Genomic DNA, 14295 nt, shown 5'->3' on the forward strand with positions numbered 1-14295 from the left:
AATAATAATAATAATAATAATAATAATAATAATAATAATAATAATAATAATACAATGAATCCTGAGCAGTTAATGTGTCAGGGTGAAAGTAGTAGTACAGGGTTAGGATCCTGGAGTGCCTGTGCACGGCAGGCAAACCCCATCCTCCTTCTGCGCCCCAATTTCTTCATGTGTAAGTAAAAGCCAGCACCAGCTCTTAAGTTCCAGCATCTGGGACCACAGCTCAAGCCATGTGATCCAGAAAATAAACATCTTTGACAAGCTGCCTATAGCCTGAGATGTGAGGCTTGAACACGCACTGGGATTTCTGGGACTTTTAATAATTTATGAGTCCACTAGACAGATAACTTGAAACCTTGACAGTTCTGGAAAATCTACCCACTAATGGTCACCACACCCATGGTAAATCAAGCTGGGTTTTATTCCGAGTCCATTTCTGGGAGTTCCCAGATCTCTGGGCCTCGCCTTCAGGCAAACACTTCTCTCTCTCTCTCTCTCTCTCTCTCTGTCAGCGGAGGCAGAGGACAGGGGCTTTTACCCTTCTCTTAGAGGTCAGGTGAGTCAGTCTTTGTCCCAGACCTGCGGTGCTCACAGAAGTTATGCGCTGTCCTTAATGTCTATCCCAACCAGGGCCCCTGGGGATCCAAGCTCTCATACATTACTCCTCAGTGCTCTCGTACATTACACCGCAGTGCTCTGCCCTTCTGAAAAGTCGGTTCTCCAGAGAAGTCAGCTTGACTTTCATGTTCCAGTCCCCTAGAATCTGGGGATAGTCTCATCTCCCTGCTGCTGCTCCCCTCGAAGTGAAGCAAAGCACAGATCTCAGCTCAGCTGCTGCAGGTTCTGATCGCAGGTCTCTGGCCTCTTGTCTTCCTGACATTGACCGAGGACCAACTCACACTCCTGCTGCTCGGCCCACCACGGAGAAATGGTCTTGTGACTTGGGGGCATGTGGGTGTTTGAGCCCAATACAGCTAGGTTTGAATCTGAGCTTGGTGTTTGCTGTCTTTGTGACCATGGGCAAGTTAACGTAGGTCCTCCCTCATTCTTTACAAAATAGTAACTCCTAAAATCCCACTACATAAGATTATTGAAAGGATTAAACAAAACATCCAGTGCCTCACCAGGAGTCTGCCATAGGGTAGCGGCTTAACGAACCCAAATTGCTATCCACTCTCTCGTCACCCCCACAGTCAGAAAACAGTGGAGACCAATAGAGAGAGAAGTGTGCTGGTAAACCAGCTATATGGGTCGGGGGGGTGGGGGAATCCCTGATTTATACCATTTGTCACAACATCAAGCTGCCAAAAGTTTAATACTCGGCTGCAAAGTCCCTGGTTGTTTAGCGTTGGGTGTTGGGTCCTCACAAGCCAGGACAAGCCAGCTCCAGCACTGCCGCCATGCAGCAAGGGACTCTGAGCCTCCAACTGTGGGCACGCAGGTGGAGAGCTCCCTGAGTTAGCCAGGGTGTTCTGGGCCCTGCCTCATGTTCCTCATGCCGCTGTGAGCACACAGTGCAACTGCTGACGTCTGCGATGCTCACTGCCGTGCCCCATGAAAGTAACTCTCACACAATCTCGTGCACACGCATGCTATTTCAGAGCATACAATGTACTTGCGTGTGTCCTACCATGTTGGAGTCTCTACTGGGGGAGAGTCAAAGCTCAGGGAGGGCAGGTGTCTTGCCCAGGGCCATAGTTCAAGTGTAGTCAGGTCAGCACACAGGACTCAGAGGCATCTGCCCTCTTAACCATCCTGCCTCTTGAGCATGGACAGCAGAGCCTGAGTATCTGCCACTCCCTAAGCTCAGTGTCTTCCTGGAGATTATTCCCCACTCACCTGGTTGTTGACTGTCTTCACGGTGACCTGGTCGCCCTGTTCAGACTGGATCTCCCCAGCAACAAAGCCCTCTTTCTCGTCTTTGACCCAGCAGGACTTCTTGATGTCATAGGGCTTGTTCATGGCTTCGATCCTCTCCTTTTCTGGAGGTGCCAGGAAGGGCATCGGGTCCACATCGTCCCCACATTCACCTTTGTATCCACCAGGCATCACGGCTTGGCTGATGGAGGAGCAGGAGGGAACCAAGGGAGGGAACCAGTGCTTCCCTGGGTGCTGTAGAGAAGAACAAGGACAGTTTGCCAAGACTGATGGGTAGGCTGCAACAAATGCCCCAATAGAGATGGGGTTTCTTCTCTCAGGTCACTTTGGAGGTCTTGTGGCATTAGGTCTTAATAATCAAGAATTAGAAATTAGTTAATAGCACCTCAGAGTTGTTATAGCCCCCCACCAACTGCAAAATACTTTTGCCACCTGTCCTCTCATATGCCTCTCACACTAAGGCTGTGAGGTAGGGATCAGGAAACTCATTTTATGGAGGAGAAGACGAGAGCCTGGGGAGGCTAAAGCAAGGATTTTAACCATGAAATTGGTATAAGAAAACAGTTACTACTTGGTTTTGCTTTCCCTTAAGGTATGAACAGAGGCCACAAGGCACAGTAGGACCCCAGTAACACAGTTCCTGTAGGGTTTGTCCCCGGCAGAAAGCACAGCTAATCTTTCATTTTAGCCTGGTTGTAAACATCTTAAAATATTATTTACCCTCATCTCAACTTTGAAATCATGGTCTTATTAGATCCTGAGTTAGCTGTTATTTAAATCTACTTACAAAGAAGTATACTTTTAATTACTATATCACAGGGTAACTTGTAAATATTTTGATAACTGTATTTTAATATAATCGGTTTCCTTTGCAACCCCATGTATTTTTTTTTTTTTTTAATGTATTTAAAAACAGTAATCTGAGCTGAGGTCTATAGGCTTTGCCAGATGCTAAGCAAGTGGTTGGTCCAGAATAATTGCCCGGATTCAGGGATTACCTTTCTTAAGATGAGGCCAGCCTGGGGGTAAGCCTGGGCTTCTAGGTCTCCAAACCCAGAGAATTTCACCAAACCACCAGGAAGAAGAACTGGGGATTCATGGCAGCAAAGAGAGAAGTCTGGGGGAATCCCAGTTTGTCTTGGGGGTAAAGAACCTTCTCAGAAGTTTGGAGAGGGTGTGGTTCTGAGGCCCTTTGTCAGCAGTGCTGTTCTAGAGGCCAAGGACAGTGTCCAGCTCTAAATAAGCCAGCTGGGGATGGAGGGTCTCAGGACTGTGCCTCCCAGGATCCCCGCTGCCCTGAGCTATCCTCAGGAGGGCTCCAGCTTTTTCTGTCAAGGGCTCTGGTGTTTCCAGAAGAAGCTGATAGAGGACAGCCAAGAGGTGGCGGCCAAACCAGACACTTGCTCCTGGTCTCATCTCTCTGTGGGGTCCCTCTGTCTTCGGGCCCCACAGCCCCAAAGCTGGTCTGTTTCACAGAAAATGAGAACGAGAGGAAGGGGGTAGGCACCCTGTGCCACCTGGTGATGCCTGTGTTCCCACTGGACAAAATGAACGTTTTAAATTCAGGTAGTAAGGTGCATAGGATTACCAAGGAAACAAATAGTATTAAAATATAATTAACAAAATTAAGTAAACCTGCTTGATACAGTAATACGTATCCTCCTTCACTAATGCATCAAATGACATGATCTGGCCGTGGTTCTCACAACCCAACAGCATTCTGAAGCAAAGATGGGAACCGACAATCTTTTGAGCTCTCTGCAACATTGTCCCGTGCTATGAAAACAAAGTCACAGGTGCTGGGGACTGTGATTTGTTGCCTGTGTTACAAAGGGGAAGGAATGAATGATACATTGCTGTTAAAGGATGGAATTGTTTCCCCACTGAAGACCCCAGAGCCTGGGGCGAGAACCCTGCCTGCCTCATCCTGAGTCCTGTCCCGGGGGAGCACTGAGCTGGGAGTCCTCAGTGTCCCGAGAGCTTCTAGCAGTCCATCCAGCACCCAGGAGCCTTGGCCTTCCCTCGGCTCTGCCGCAAGTCACCTTGGGCAGTGTGGAGGCTGCATTCGCCTCCTCCCCCTCCCCCTCCCCCTTTCTGGAAGAGAGGATTGCTCAACATAAACTTCCTTTTGTCATTTGCTGTCCCCAATGGCTCAGTTGCATTGTCTTTTTGCTGCCTCATTTTCCTGCTTCTGTTTAACACAGATGGAAGTCACCAAGGAAATGAGACCAAAATCCACATGAAAAAGAAAATGCAAGTATCAGCAAAGTCAGATTAAAATGCATTAGACTTGTCATTAAAACAAAGCAACTGCTCGTGTCTGAGGGCTAGGTGCCTTTTAAAATTGTTCTAATGTGGGAGGAAGGGCCAGAAATTCTCCTTTGTTTATTCCGGATTAGGCTGCTTCTGTGTTTTGTTTTGGTTTTTTGACGATGGTTTTGCAAGGAGCTATAGCTAAGGGGTCATTGCTATTGTCCTGGCCTGGGGGTCTGGGACATGGAACCCCTGGGACCAGCCCCCCACCCTCCCAGCTGTACAGACTCTGACACCAGGTTCCACCCCTCTCAGTGACCACAGTCCCTTGCTTAGTAGTGAGCCCATCTCTTAGTAGTGAGCCCAGGTCCCCCTGCATATTCAAGCATCTCCTGGCGCTGCAGACAACAGCTCTCTCCAGGCATCTTTGATAATTAAGACCCACTTTTTCTTTCTTTCTTTTTAAAAAATTTTAAGTTCTTCTTCTTCTTCTTCTTCTTTTTTTTTTTTTTTTTAGTAATTTCTCTACCCAACTTGGGGCTTGAACTCCCAACCCCGAGATCGAGTCGCATGCTCTTCCAACTGAGCCAGCCAGCCAGACACCCCTCAGACCCCCTTTTTAAAATCATAAACCACAGAACATAGAAAACATTCAGCTCAAGAAAACATTCAGCAAAAGCTGCAAGGGGTCTGGGGGTGGGGTGTAGGAGCAGAGATGCATTACCGTGTGGGAGGGACAGGGCTGGGACTGAGCCCTGGGGGAACCCAGCACCTCGCTCCCCCAACCAGGGAAGTCAGGTGGTACAGTGAAGTGTGGCTGGTCAGGGTTTGAATCCCAGTGCTGCCCTTGTCTCACCGTAGAATGCAGGTGGAATGCGGTACGAGCCCCAGCAGCTAGCTGCCTCCTTGCCTACAGGTCCAGGCTCCTTGGAGCGCTGAATGATATGCTCCCTCTGCAGCCCAAGGCTCCAGAAATGCTCGCCTCCTGCTCAGCCTTGCTAATCTCTTGTCAGTCCACCCACTTTCCTCAGGTGGCTCCTCCAGAGCACCCATCTCCCCCCCGCAGCCCCGATGGTACCCACCTGAGACCACACTGGAAGAGACTGGGTGCCGAGCAGAGGCTGGCCATTCCCTTTTATACCTGTCCAACAGGTCTGAGCCAGCAAAACCTTAAAAAAGAAAAGAGCCCCTCAGGGCTCTGGTTGCTCAGCTGGCTTTACCTTCCAGAGTCAGACTGGATGCTCCCAGGTCCCTCGGGGGGGGATCAGTGAATGCTGTAATTTTAGGACATTCTCCTTCCTCCCATTGCCCTTGTGGGGAAACTGATGATCTCAGCCCAGGGGTGCAAGCTGTGGGCAGAAATAGAACAGTTGGCTAATACATTTTCTCCTTAGAGCTAGGACTCTGCCCATGGAGGGGGACGACTCTCAAGGAGGAAGACCCGGGTTGACTTACCCAAAGCCGTTGGCATGGATGAGCCCAGATAACCAATGGGTTGATGATTTTGTCAGTCTGGAAGGCCAATATGAGCTTAGACTTCACTCATTTGATCACGGCCACGGCCCCCTTCCAGCTCATTATGGCCAGCAGTGCCAGCTTTAAGTCCCAGAGCCCTGCCTCCAAATCCTGCATGGATTCCTACACATTCCATGACCTTGCACAAGTCCTTGCCCTTGCTGGGCTTGCCTTTCCCATCTGTACCCTTCTGGAGCTCAGATACGGCTTCTGGGTCTGGAGGGAGAAGCTGCCTGGGGGACTTTCTTCCATGCTCTGCCTATGTACACCCTTATCTCTAACCCCCCCCCCACTGTTTTGTTTTTTCAAATTGAGACAAATTAACATAAAATTAACCGTTGTAGGTGAGTAACTCAGTGGCATTTAGTACATTCATAAAGTTGCACAACCACTACCCCAGCCTGGTTTCAATACGTCATCTGCCCCAAAGGAAATCTGGTACCCCCTACTTATTAAAGATTTTTATTATTGTTGTTGTTGTTTTTTCCGAGAGAGAGAGAGAGAGAGAGAGCGCGAGCGAGCGTGCGCTCTGGCAAGTGTGCCCACAAATGTGGGGGAGGGGCAGACAGAGAAGCAGACTTCCCACTAAGCAGGGAGCCCAACACAAGACTCAATCCAGGATCATGACCTGAGCTGAAGACAGACATTTAACTGAGTGAGACGCCCAGGCACCCAACCTGGTACCCTTTAAACAGCTTCTCAGGCTGGGCAACCACCAATCTGCTTTCTATCATTATGGTTTTACCTATACTCTGTATTTCCTATGAACGGAATCCTACGAGATCTAACCTCTGGTGCCCAGCTTCTTTCATTTAGCGTCATGTTTTCAAAGTTCATCCAAGCTCTAGCAGGTGTCAGGACTTCATTCTGTTTAAGGCTCAATAGTAATCTGTTGTAGAATCTGCAACATTTTATCCTCTCACACACTGATGGACGTTTGGATTGTTCCCACCTTTTGGCTACCGTGAATTGCGCTGCTATGAATGTAGGGTTGCAATTATTTGAGCTCTGGTTCTCAATTTTTTTTTCTTCTAATTACCTAGGACTAGAATTGCTGGATCAGTTGGTAATTCTATGTCCCCCCCCTTTTTTTTTTAAGATTTTATTTTTAGAGTGAGAACGCCTGGGTGCGTGGGAGTGGGGGGCGGGGCAGAGGGAGAGCGAGACTCTCAAGCAGACTCCCTGCTGGACCCAGAGCCAGACATGGGGCTTGATCCCACAGCCCTGCGAACACAACCTGAGCCGAAACCAAGAGTCGGATGCTTAACTGACTGAGTCACCCAAGCGCCCCTGTGTTCAGTTTTTTGAGGAACCACCTGTTTTCACAGCGACTGAATCATTTTACCTTCCTGACAATGATTCACGATTTCTCCAGATCCTCAGTGCCACTTGCTACTTTCCTTTTTGTTTTGTTTTGTTGTTGTTGTTAATTATGGTCATCCTAGTGGGTGTGAAGTGGCATCTCAATGTGGTTTTTATCTCTATTTCCCTAATGACGGATGGTGTTGAGCATCTTTTCATGTGCTTATTGGTCATTTGTGTATCTTTGGAAAAATGTCTGTGCAAGTCCTTTGCCCACATTTTAATTGGGTTGTTTGTCTTTCTGTTGTGGAGTCTTAAGAATTCTTTATATATTCTAGATACTGGATCCTTTTTTATTTTTGGCAGAGAGAGTGAGAAAGCATGTGAGCGGAGGGGCAGGGGAAGTGGGGTAGAAAGGGAGAGACGGAGGGAGAGGTAGAGAGAGAATCTCAAGCTGACTCCACACTTGGCCCAGAGCCTGATACAGGGCTCGATCTCATGACCCTGAGATCATGACCTGAGCCGAAATCAAGAGGCAGATGCTTAACTAATTGAGCCACCCAGGCGCCCCTAGATACTAGATCTTTATCAAATATATGATTTGTAAATATTTTCTCCCATTCTGTAGACGTTTTCAATTTCTTGATAATGCCTTTTGATGCATGGAAGTTAATTTTAACAAAGTCTAATCTATTTTGTTGTTGTTGTTGCCTATGCTTTTGGCATCATAGTTAAGAACCTGTTGCCAAATTCCAGGTTATGAAGATTTGCCCCTGCATTTCCTTCTAAGAGTTGTATGGCTTTAAATTTTATATTTAGGTTGTAGCTGCCTTAATTCACTCTTAAAAGAAAAAGGAACCCATCTGAGCACAGAGCTGATTTCCTTTTTTTGTTCCTCTGGGTTTGGGCCTGGGAAGCAGCTACTTTACAGAGATAACCAAAGAACTTCTTATTTAATGCATATTAATGTTTTGCAGACACTTCCTTTTGTCGACTGATCCCTGCAGCATTATTATTGTGTTCTGAAAACTGGGATCTGTCAATGAAGAATTTGATTAATAAGCAATTATGACACGGACCCTTTCCTATCTGCCCGAATACTTCACCCCTTGAGGACGGACCCCATTTCTTCTGTGCCGGGCCTCAGTTTCCCCAAAGGTAAAATAAGAGTTTGGCTGAGATGCCTTCAATGCTGCTGAGGTGCCATTCCTGTTGATCAGCTGCTTCCCAAATTCTGATCACCTGATAGGGTCATTTTCAATTTCTTTAGCCTCAGAACTTTTCATAGGCAGAACTTTGTGCAGAAGGAGGGAGGGGCAGAGGGAGAGAGAGAATCAACAGAGATAAATGGAGCTTCTCTGGGGAGAGCAGGGGAGGTGGTCTCCCCATGCCCCACCACCCTCCCGGGGGGGGCCTTTAAAGACAGTTATCCTGGAGAGGCTGCAGGAGACCATCCTTAGAGTGCCCCACCCAGAGCCATCATCCTTTCAGTTTATTTCCACACGATCTTCATCCTCTGGCTGATGAGCGTGGGGGACAGTGAGAAGAAAGGGGACTGCACTCATAGTGGTTCTGAGAAGGAATGTTCCCTGGCAGGAGGTTTTCAGTCCGGGCCCCAGCAGGAGAAAGCATACTCCAGTGTGGTCACAGCCTGGAGTTTAAGGGAGAGCCTATCGAATAAGATGGGGCAGGGTTTAGGGGAATGGGCAGGAGAGGCAATGGGAAAGCCACCACACCCCAGAAAAGTGGGAAAAGTGAAGTCCTCAGGGGGCTGGTCCAGCTACTGCCCAACCAGACCAGGAGGGCCTTGCTTAGATCTCCCTACCTGCTCACCCATCTCCTCCCCTCATTTCCTCTGGCCATACCCAACCAGAAGCTGGAGAGCAGGGACCTGGGGAGGCAGCCAGTAGAGGTCAGCCTCCTGGGACACGGGACAAGTGGAGGAAACATGATACCTAGCACCTGCCCCTCTGTCTCTCCTGAACTTTTCACTAGGGAGTTTTTGTGGCTCATGTTCCAGAAAGTTCCATCTCAGTAGGAGTGCTTGGATGGGAGAAGGCCCTCAAAGTAACTGTCAGGTGAATACTACCTCCCAAGAGTAGGTGGATACATGAGGTGGTTTCTGCTTTTAAAAATGTGGTAAGTTGGGATGCCTGGGTGGCTCAGTTGGTTAAGTGGTTGCCTTTGGCTCGGGTCATGATCCCAGCGTCCTGGGATCGAGTCCCACATCGGGCTCTTTGCTCGGCGGGGAGCCTGCTTCTCCCTCTGCCTCTGCCTACCACTCTGCCTGTGCTCGTGCTCTCTCTCTCTAACAAATAAATAAATAAAATCTTTTTTAAAAATGCGGTAAGAATAGCACTGGGCTTGTAATTATCTGGCTCATGAAGATATCTGGGAGAAGTTTTGTTATACCTCTCTGTAGAAAGCAAGCTGACTTAGATGCCCCAGGGGGAGAACATTCCCTGGAGTCATGGCTTGGTATTGATACAACAATAAAAACAAAGCGCTCCTGAGTCCATTAGCTCATTGGATTTTTCCAGCTTGACCCTGGGCGGGTGGGTGGTGCAGATGAGTAATGACTTGCTTTTAGTGGATGAGAAAACAAGTTCAGAGAGGTGAAGCAATTTGACCAAAGACACACAGTGAGTGAGCGTCTGAGACGTGGCCCTATTTTTCTTTCCAATGCTTATCACTCTCAATAGCGTGTCATGGATCTACTAGATGGTTTCTGAGCTCTTTCCCTTGTCGAATGTAAGCGTGGTGAGGACAGGCGTTGGCCTGGGAGACAATAGAGTGTGTTGATCAAAAACTGGATTCTGAAGCCAGATTTTCTGAGTTTGTCCCTTATGAGCTCTGTGACCTCTCCCCACCTCAATTTTCTTGTCTGTAAAATGGGGATGGTAGCAGTACTTACCAAATAGGTTTGTTCAGAGAAAGAAGGGAGCTCATGTAGAGTGACTGGCATCTATTAGGTGATCAATAAATATGTGTTGTGTGGAGGAAAGCTGGAACTGTACGGTGGGAACAATACTCCAAGCACAATACTGTGTTCGGGCGGTAGTTGAGATGGGAATTTTTCTTGGCATTTACATCCAGAAACCCTTGGACTTAGATACATGGGGAGCTGGGCCCTGCCCCCTAAGGGCGGACTTAGGAAATAGGGCTGCTGGCCCTTGGTGTCTTCCTTTCTTCTCCCAGTTCCGTGAGCTCTGCACTAAGTTCTTTGCTGGACCCTAGCAATGATATACAATAAACTAGACACTTTTTCTGCCGTGGAGGGCTTTGCACTGTGGTCCCTTAGCCTCTGGGGGGGGGAGGGGACTGGAGAGGGCAGAGGAGACACAGCAGATAAAGGTGAAGGAGTGGCACCTGGTCAATCCTGTGCCAACCTGAGACCCCCACACTCAGTGCCCCAGGACGGCCCCTCATTGCCAGGACCAGGGCCCAGAACCTTCGTGACGACAGAATTCTCAGTCAAGAGGTGTTGAAGAAAGTCGGACTCCTGTCCAGATCCAGGGCCAGGAAGCCAAAGTTACTTTAGCTTTCCTGCTGTGTGTGCCACGCCCTGGGCTGGGAACCAGCTCCTCCTGGAAGAGCTCCCCTTTCTATGAAGCAAAGGGCCAGTTGTTGAAGGTCCACGGGGGATGGTCTCCAGCCTGTGAGAGGCCCTGCTACGGGACATTCGACAGTCACTGCCTCAGGACGTTTCCTGGCACCTAGGTCCCACTGCTTACAAGACCAGCCTGTCTATCCGTGATGGTGGGGGGGGTGGGGTATGTGGATGGGGTGTGGCCTTCTCTCCTTGCTTGAAATGAGAAGTGTGGCTTTATCCAATCAGATACTAAGTGCTTGCTTCTAGAATATTCTTAGAACACAGAAACATATCAAGTGGAAAGAGTTCCATGGCTTTGAGTCTCAGTTCTGCCATTTCTTCCTTATGAAATGGGAAAAGTAATAATAATGATAATGATATTGGGGCACCTGGGTGGCTCAGTGGGTTAAAGCCTCTGCCTTCAGCTCATGTCACGATGCCAGGGTCCTAGGATGGAGCCCCGCATCGGGCTCTCTGCTCAGCGGGGAGCCTGCTTCCCCCTCTCTCTCTGCCTGCCTCTCTGCCTACTTGTGATCTTTGTCTGTCAAATAAATAAATAAATCTTTAAAAAAAATAATAACGATAAATGACCATTGATAGAAAAATCAAGTGCGATTATGGGCTTGAAAGTGCTTTTTTTTTTTTTTTAAGATTTTATTTACTTATTTGACAGAGGGAGAGAGAGAGAGAAACAGCAAGAGAGGAAACACAAGCAGGCTGAATGTGAGAGGGAGAAGCAGGCTTCCCGCTAAGTAGGGAACCTGATGCGGGACTCGAAGCCAGGACTCCGGGATAATGACCTGAACCAAAGATAGCCGCTCAATGACTGAGCCACCCAGGCACCCCCTGAAAATGCTTTCTTAAACCACCACCAACTCAGATGTTGAGCATCTTTTCACTTGTTTATTTGCCGCCCATGTGTCTTCCTTGGTGAGGTGTCCATTCAGATCTTTTGCCGGCGTTTTGTCATCAGGTAGTTGTGTGTATGTTTTTTATATTGAATTTTTTTAAAAAGATTTTTAAAGTTTATTTTTGTGTGTGAGAGAACGAGTAGGGGAAGGGGCAGAGGGAGAAGCAGACTCCCTGCTGAGCTGGGAGCCAGACAAGACGCTCGATCCCAGGACCCTAGATCATGACCTGAGCTGAAGGCAGATGCTTAACTGACTGAGCCACCCAGATGCCCTTTTATACTGAATTTTAAGAATTGTTCATATATCCTACATATAAAACCACTGTTGGATATGTATTTTGTAAATATTTTCTCTCAGTCTGTGTCTTGTCTTGAAAATGCCTTTTTTTTTTTTAAAATGCTTTTATTTATTTGACAGACAGAGATCACAAGTAGGCAGAGAGGTGGGCAGAGAGAGAGGGGGAAGCAGGCTCCCTACTGAGCAGAGAGCCTGATGCGGGGCTCTATCTCAGAAGCCTGGGATCACGACCTGACCCGAAGGCAGAGGCTTTAACCCACTGAGCCACCCAGGTGCCCCTTGAAAATGCTTTTAAGTAGGAATATGCTGCCTACTTGTTAAGGGTCTCCCCAAATGACACAGAATGGACACCCTAAGAAACTCTGCCTCCATCTACTAATGCTTATCTCCTGGGAGGCTTCCATGGAGCGAGTTGGGCTTCTCTGAGCAAGGTCAAGTTTTGGAGCCAGGAGTTCTAACTTGGTTTGGGGCTGGAGAAGGGAGGGGAAGGAAGAGAATTGGAATATATTTATCATGCTTCTGTGTTCCTTAGCTGGTTTCTGCAGGTGTCTGCAAGGTTATGTCCTTAGCAGCCTGATCCCTGCCCCCCCTAGGGGGGCATCTCATTGCCACCTCTCTGTGCCAGCTCCACATGCCACACAGTTTGAGTGTGTGGGTTATTGTTAGGCTGGTAGGGCAGGGTCCTCCCAGACCCACAGCCCTGGGGCAGTTTAGGCTCCGGGACCCTCTAATCTGGAAAAGCCATGGAGACAACCCTGAGGCTTCTGACACCTACCTCCAGCCTTGGGCCCAGAGCTGCCCCTCACCAGGCACCGCCCAGCCCAGGCTCCTGCCTCAGCCCCTTGGACGACCTCTTTGGAAGCCCAAGGGTCATCCTTCCTACTTCCCTTCCCCCTTTCTCAGGCAGCTCTGAGCTGGCTTTCCACAAAATGTTGGAAACAACTTAAATGTCCATCCGTAGGGGATGAGTTAATAATGTGAATATAAAAATAACATGAAAGATATAAATAATACAAATATAGGTAAAGTTCAATAAAGGTACAATGAACTTTTTTTAAACCAACAATGAAAAAAAAACCAACAATGTAAATTCATATGCAGTGGCATTCAACAAAGCCCACTGCATAGTGTTGTTGTTGTTGTTGTTGTTTTTAAAGAAGGATTATGGAGTAGTTTGAAGCCATTTTTGCAAAATGGCACCCGTGTGAACAGATGCGGCAACAGCTTGTCTGAAAGGATGCTCAGCCTGATGATCCCACCCATTAGCTCTGGGTGGGGAATTTCAGGTGATTTTTTTGTTAAACCTTCTTTAAAGATTTTATTTATTTATTTGAAAGTGAGAGGGAGGGCTGGAGAGAACGCACAAGCGGGGGGGTGGGCTGGGGAAAGGGAGAAACTGATTTCCCTGCTGAGCAGGGAGCCTGATCTAGGGCTCTACCAGGACCCTGGGATCATGACTTGAGCCGAAGGCAGCCGCTTACCTGACTGAGCCACTCAGGCATCCCCAAGTTAAACTGTCTTTAACGTATCAGTATTGCCTGAAGTTTTTTCAATGAGGACTGTTTTTAGGCCCCGGAGTTCTTTTTTAGGGGCAGGAGGGGGGAAGAGGAAACAAACGGCAAATCGATGTGTCTCAGGATGCTCCCTTCGTTTTTTTGTGCCCCAGGGTGGTGGTTGCAGGGTCCTTCCTGGTTAGGTCCAGAAGTTACATTCTCAGCTGTTGTTTGCCATCTTGGAGGAAAGGGGATCAGTGTCCTCCCAGGAGGGCTGCAGGAAGAAGCCTTGGCAGGTGGAGGAAAGTTCACATTGTGCTCCTTGAAGACCAAACATGGACACAGAGCCTGAGGCCCAGAAATAGCCCCTAACCCCAGAGACCCTTGGAATCCTGTAGGGTCATCTCAGGGAAGGGTGAGCCCCAGCAGGCCACTGCTGGAATCTTCCTTGCAGGCTCTGAAATGAAAGAGAGGGCTTAAGACAGGCTTTTCTGAACACAGTGCTATGCAGCTGGGACAGAAAGAACGTGGGACCTGGACAAGGAGTTCTCCAAAGTCAGCTCAGCTTGAAAAGTCTCTGATTCCAAGCCAGCTGGAGATTTCCTCATTAATGGTGAATTTTATGGGAGCCAAGAAACACGGTGATCGAGGCTGCTGGAGATCAATTTCTCCAGCTCCATTTCTTTCTCTTTCATACTGCGTTTAGACTTACATCACAATTTGATTTTATTTGACACTGAAGTACCATTTTTATTTTACTATTTCAAAAATATCTAAAAACCTTTCCAACTTTTCATCCTCCTGGCATCATGCCTTTTTGCCAAGAAGTATTTATTCTTATTTTTCCAAAGGAGAGAATCTCTTTTTTTTCTGTGAGTCTCCCAAGGTTGAATAAATCTCAGTGTCTGAAAAGCCCAGGTGGACTCAAACCCCAACTCAGCTGGGTGATCTCCCATCCGTCCATCCATCCATCCATCCATCCATCCATCCATCCATCCATCATCCATCTCTCATCCATCATCCAGTCATTCACCTATCCATCCATCCATCCATC

At 48.1% G+C, this 14295-nt stretch overlaps 1 protein-coding gene across 1 annotated transcript in view; it reads right to left on the reverse strand.

Annotated features, from left to right (window-relative positions):
- Positions 1-5234, reverse strand: part of LOC111145772 (myosin-16) — a 64055-nt gene extending 58821 nt beyond the window's left edge. The window contains exons 1-2 of the mRNA XM_022500962.1: positions 5214-5234; positions 1840-2059 (exon numbers count right to left, since the gene is read on the reverse strand). Of these exons, the coding sequence (XP_022356670.1) occupies positions 1840-2049 (210 nt within the window). The 5' untranslated portion in view covers positions 2050-2059; positions 5214-5234. The remainder of the gene's footprint in view (positions 1-1839; positions 2060-5213) is intronic.
- Between the last annotated feature and the right edge of the window lie 9061 nt (positions 5235-14295).

This window comes from Enhydra lutris, unplaced genomic scaffold, assembly GCF_002288905.1.
Source record: "Enhydra lutris kenyoni isolate GAN:26980312 unplaced genomic scaffold, ASM228890v2 scaffoldscaffold13, whole genome shotgun sequence".
Lineage (NCBI taxonomy): Eukaryota > Metazoa > Chordata > Mammalia > Carnivora > Mustelidae > Enhydra > Enhydra lutris.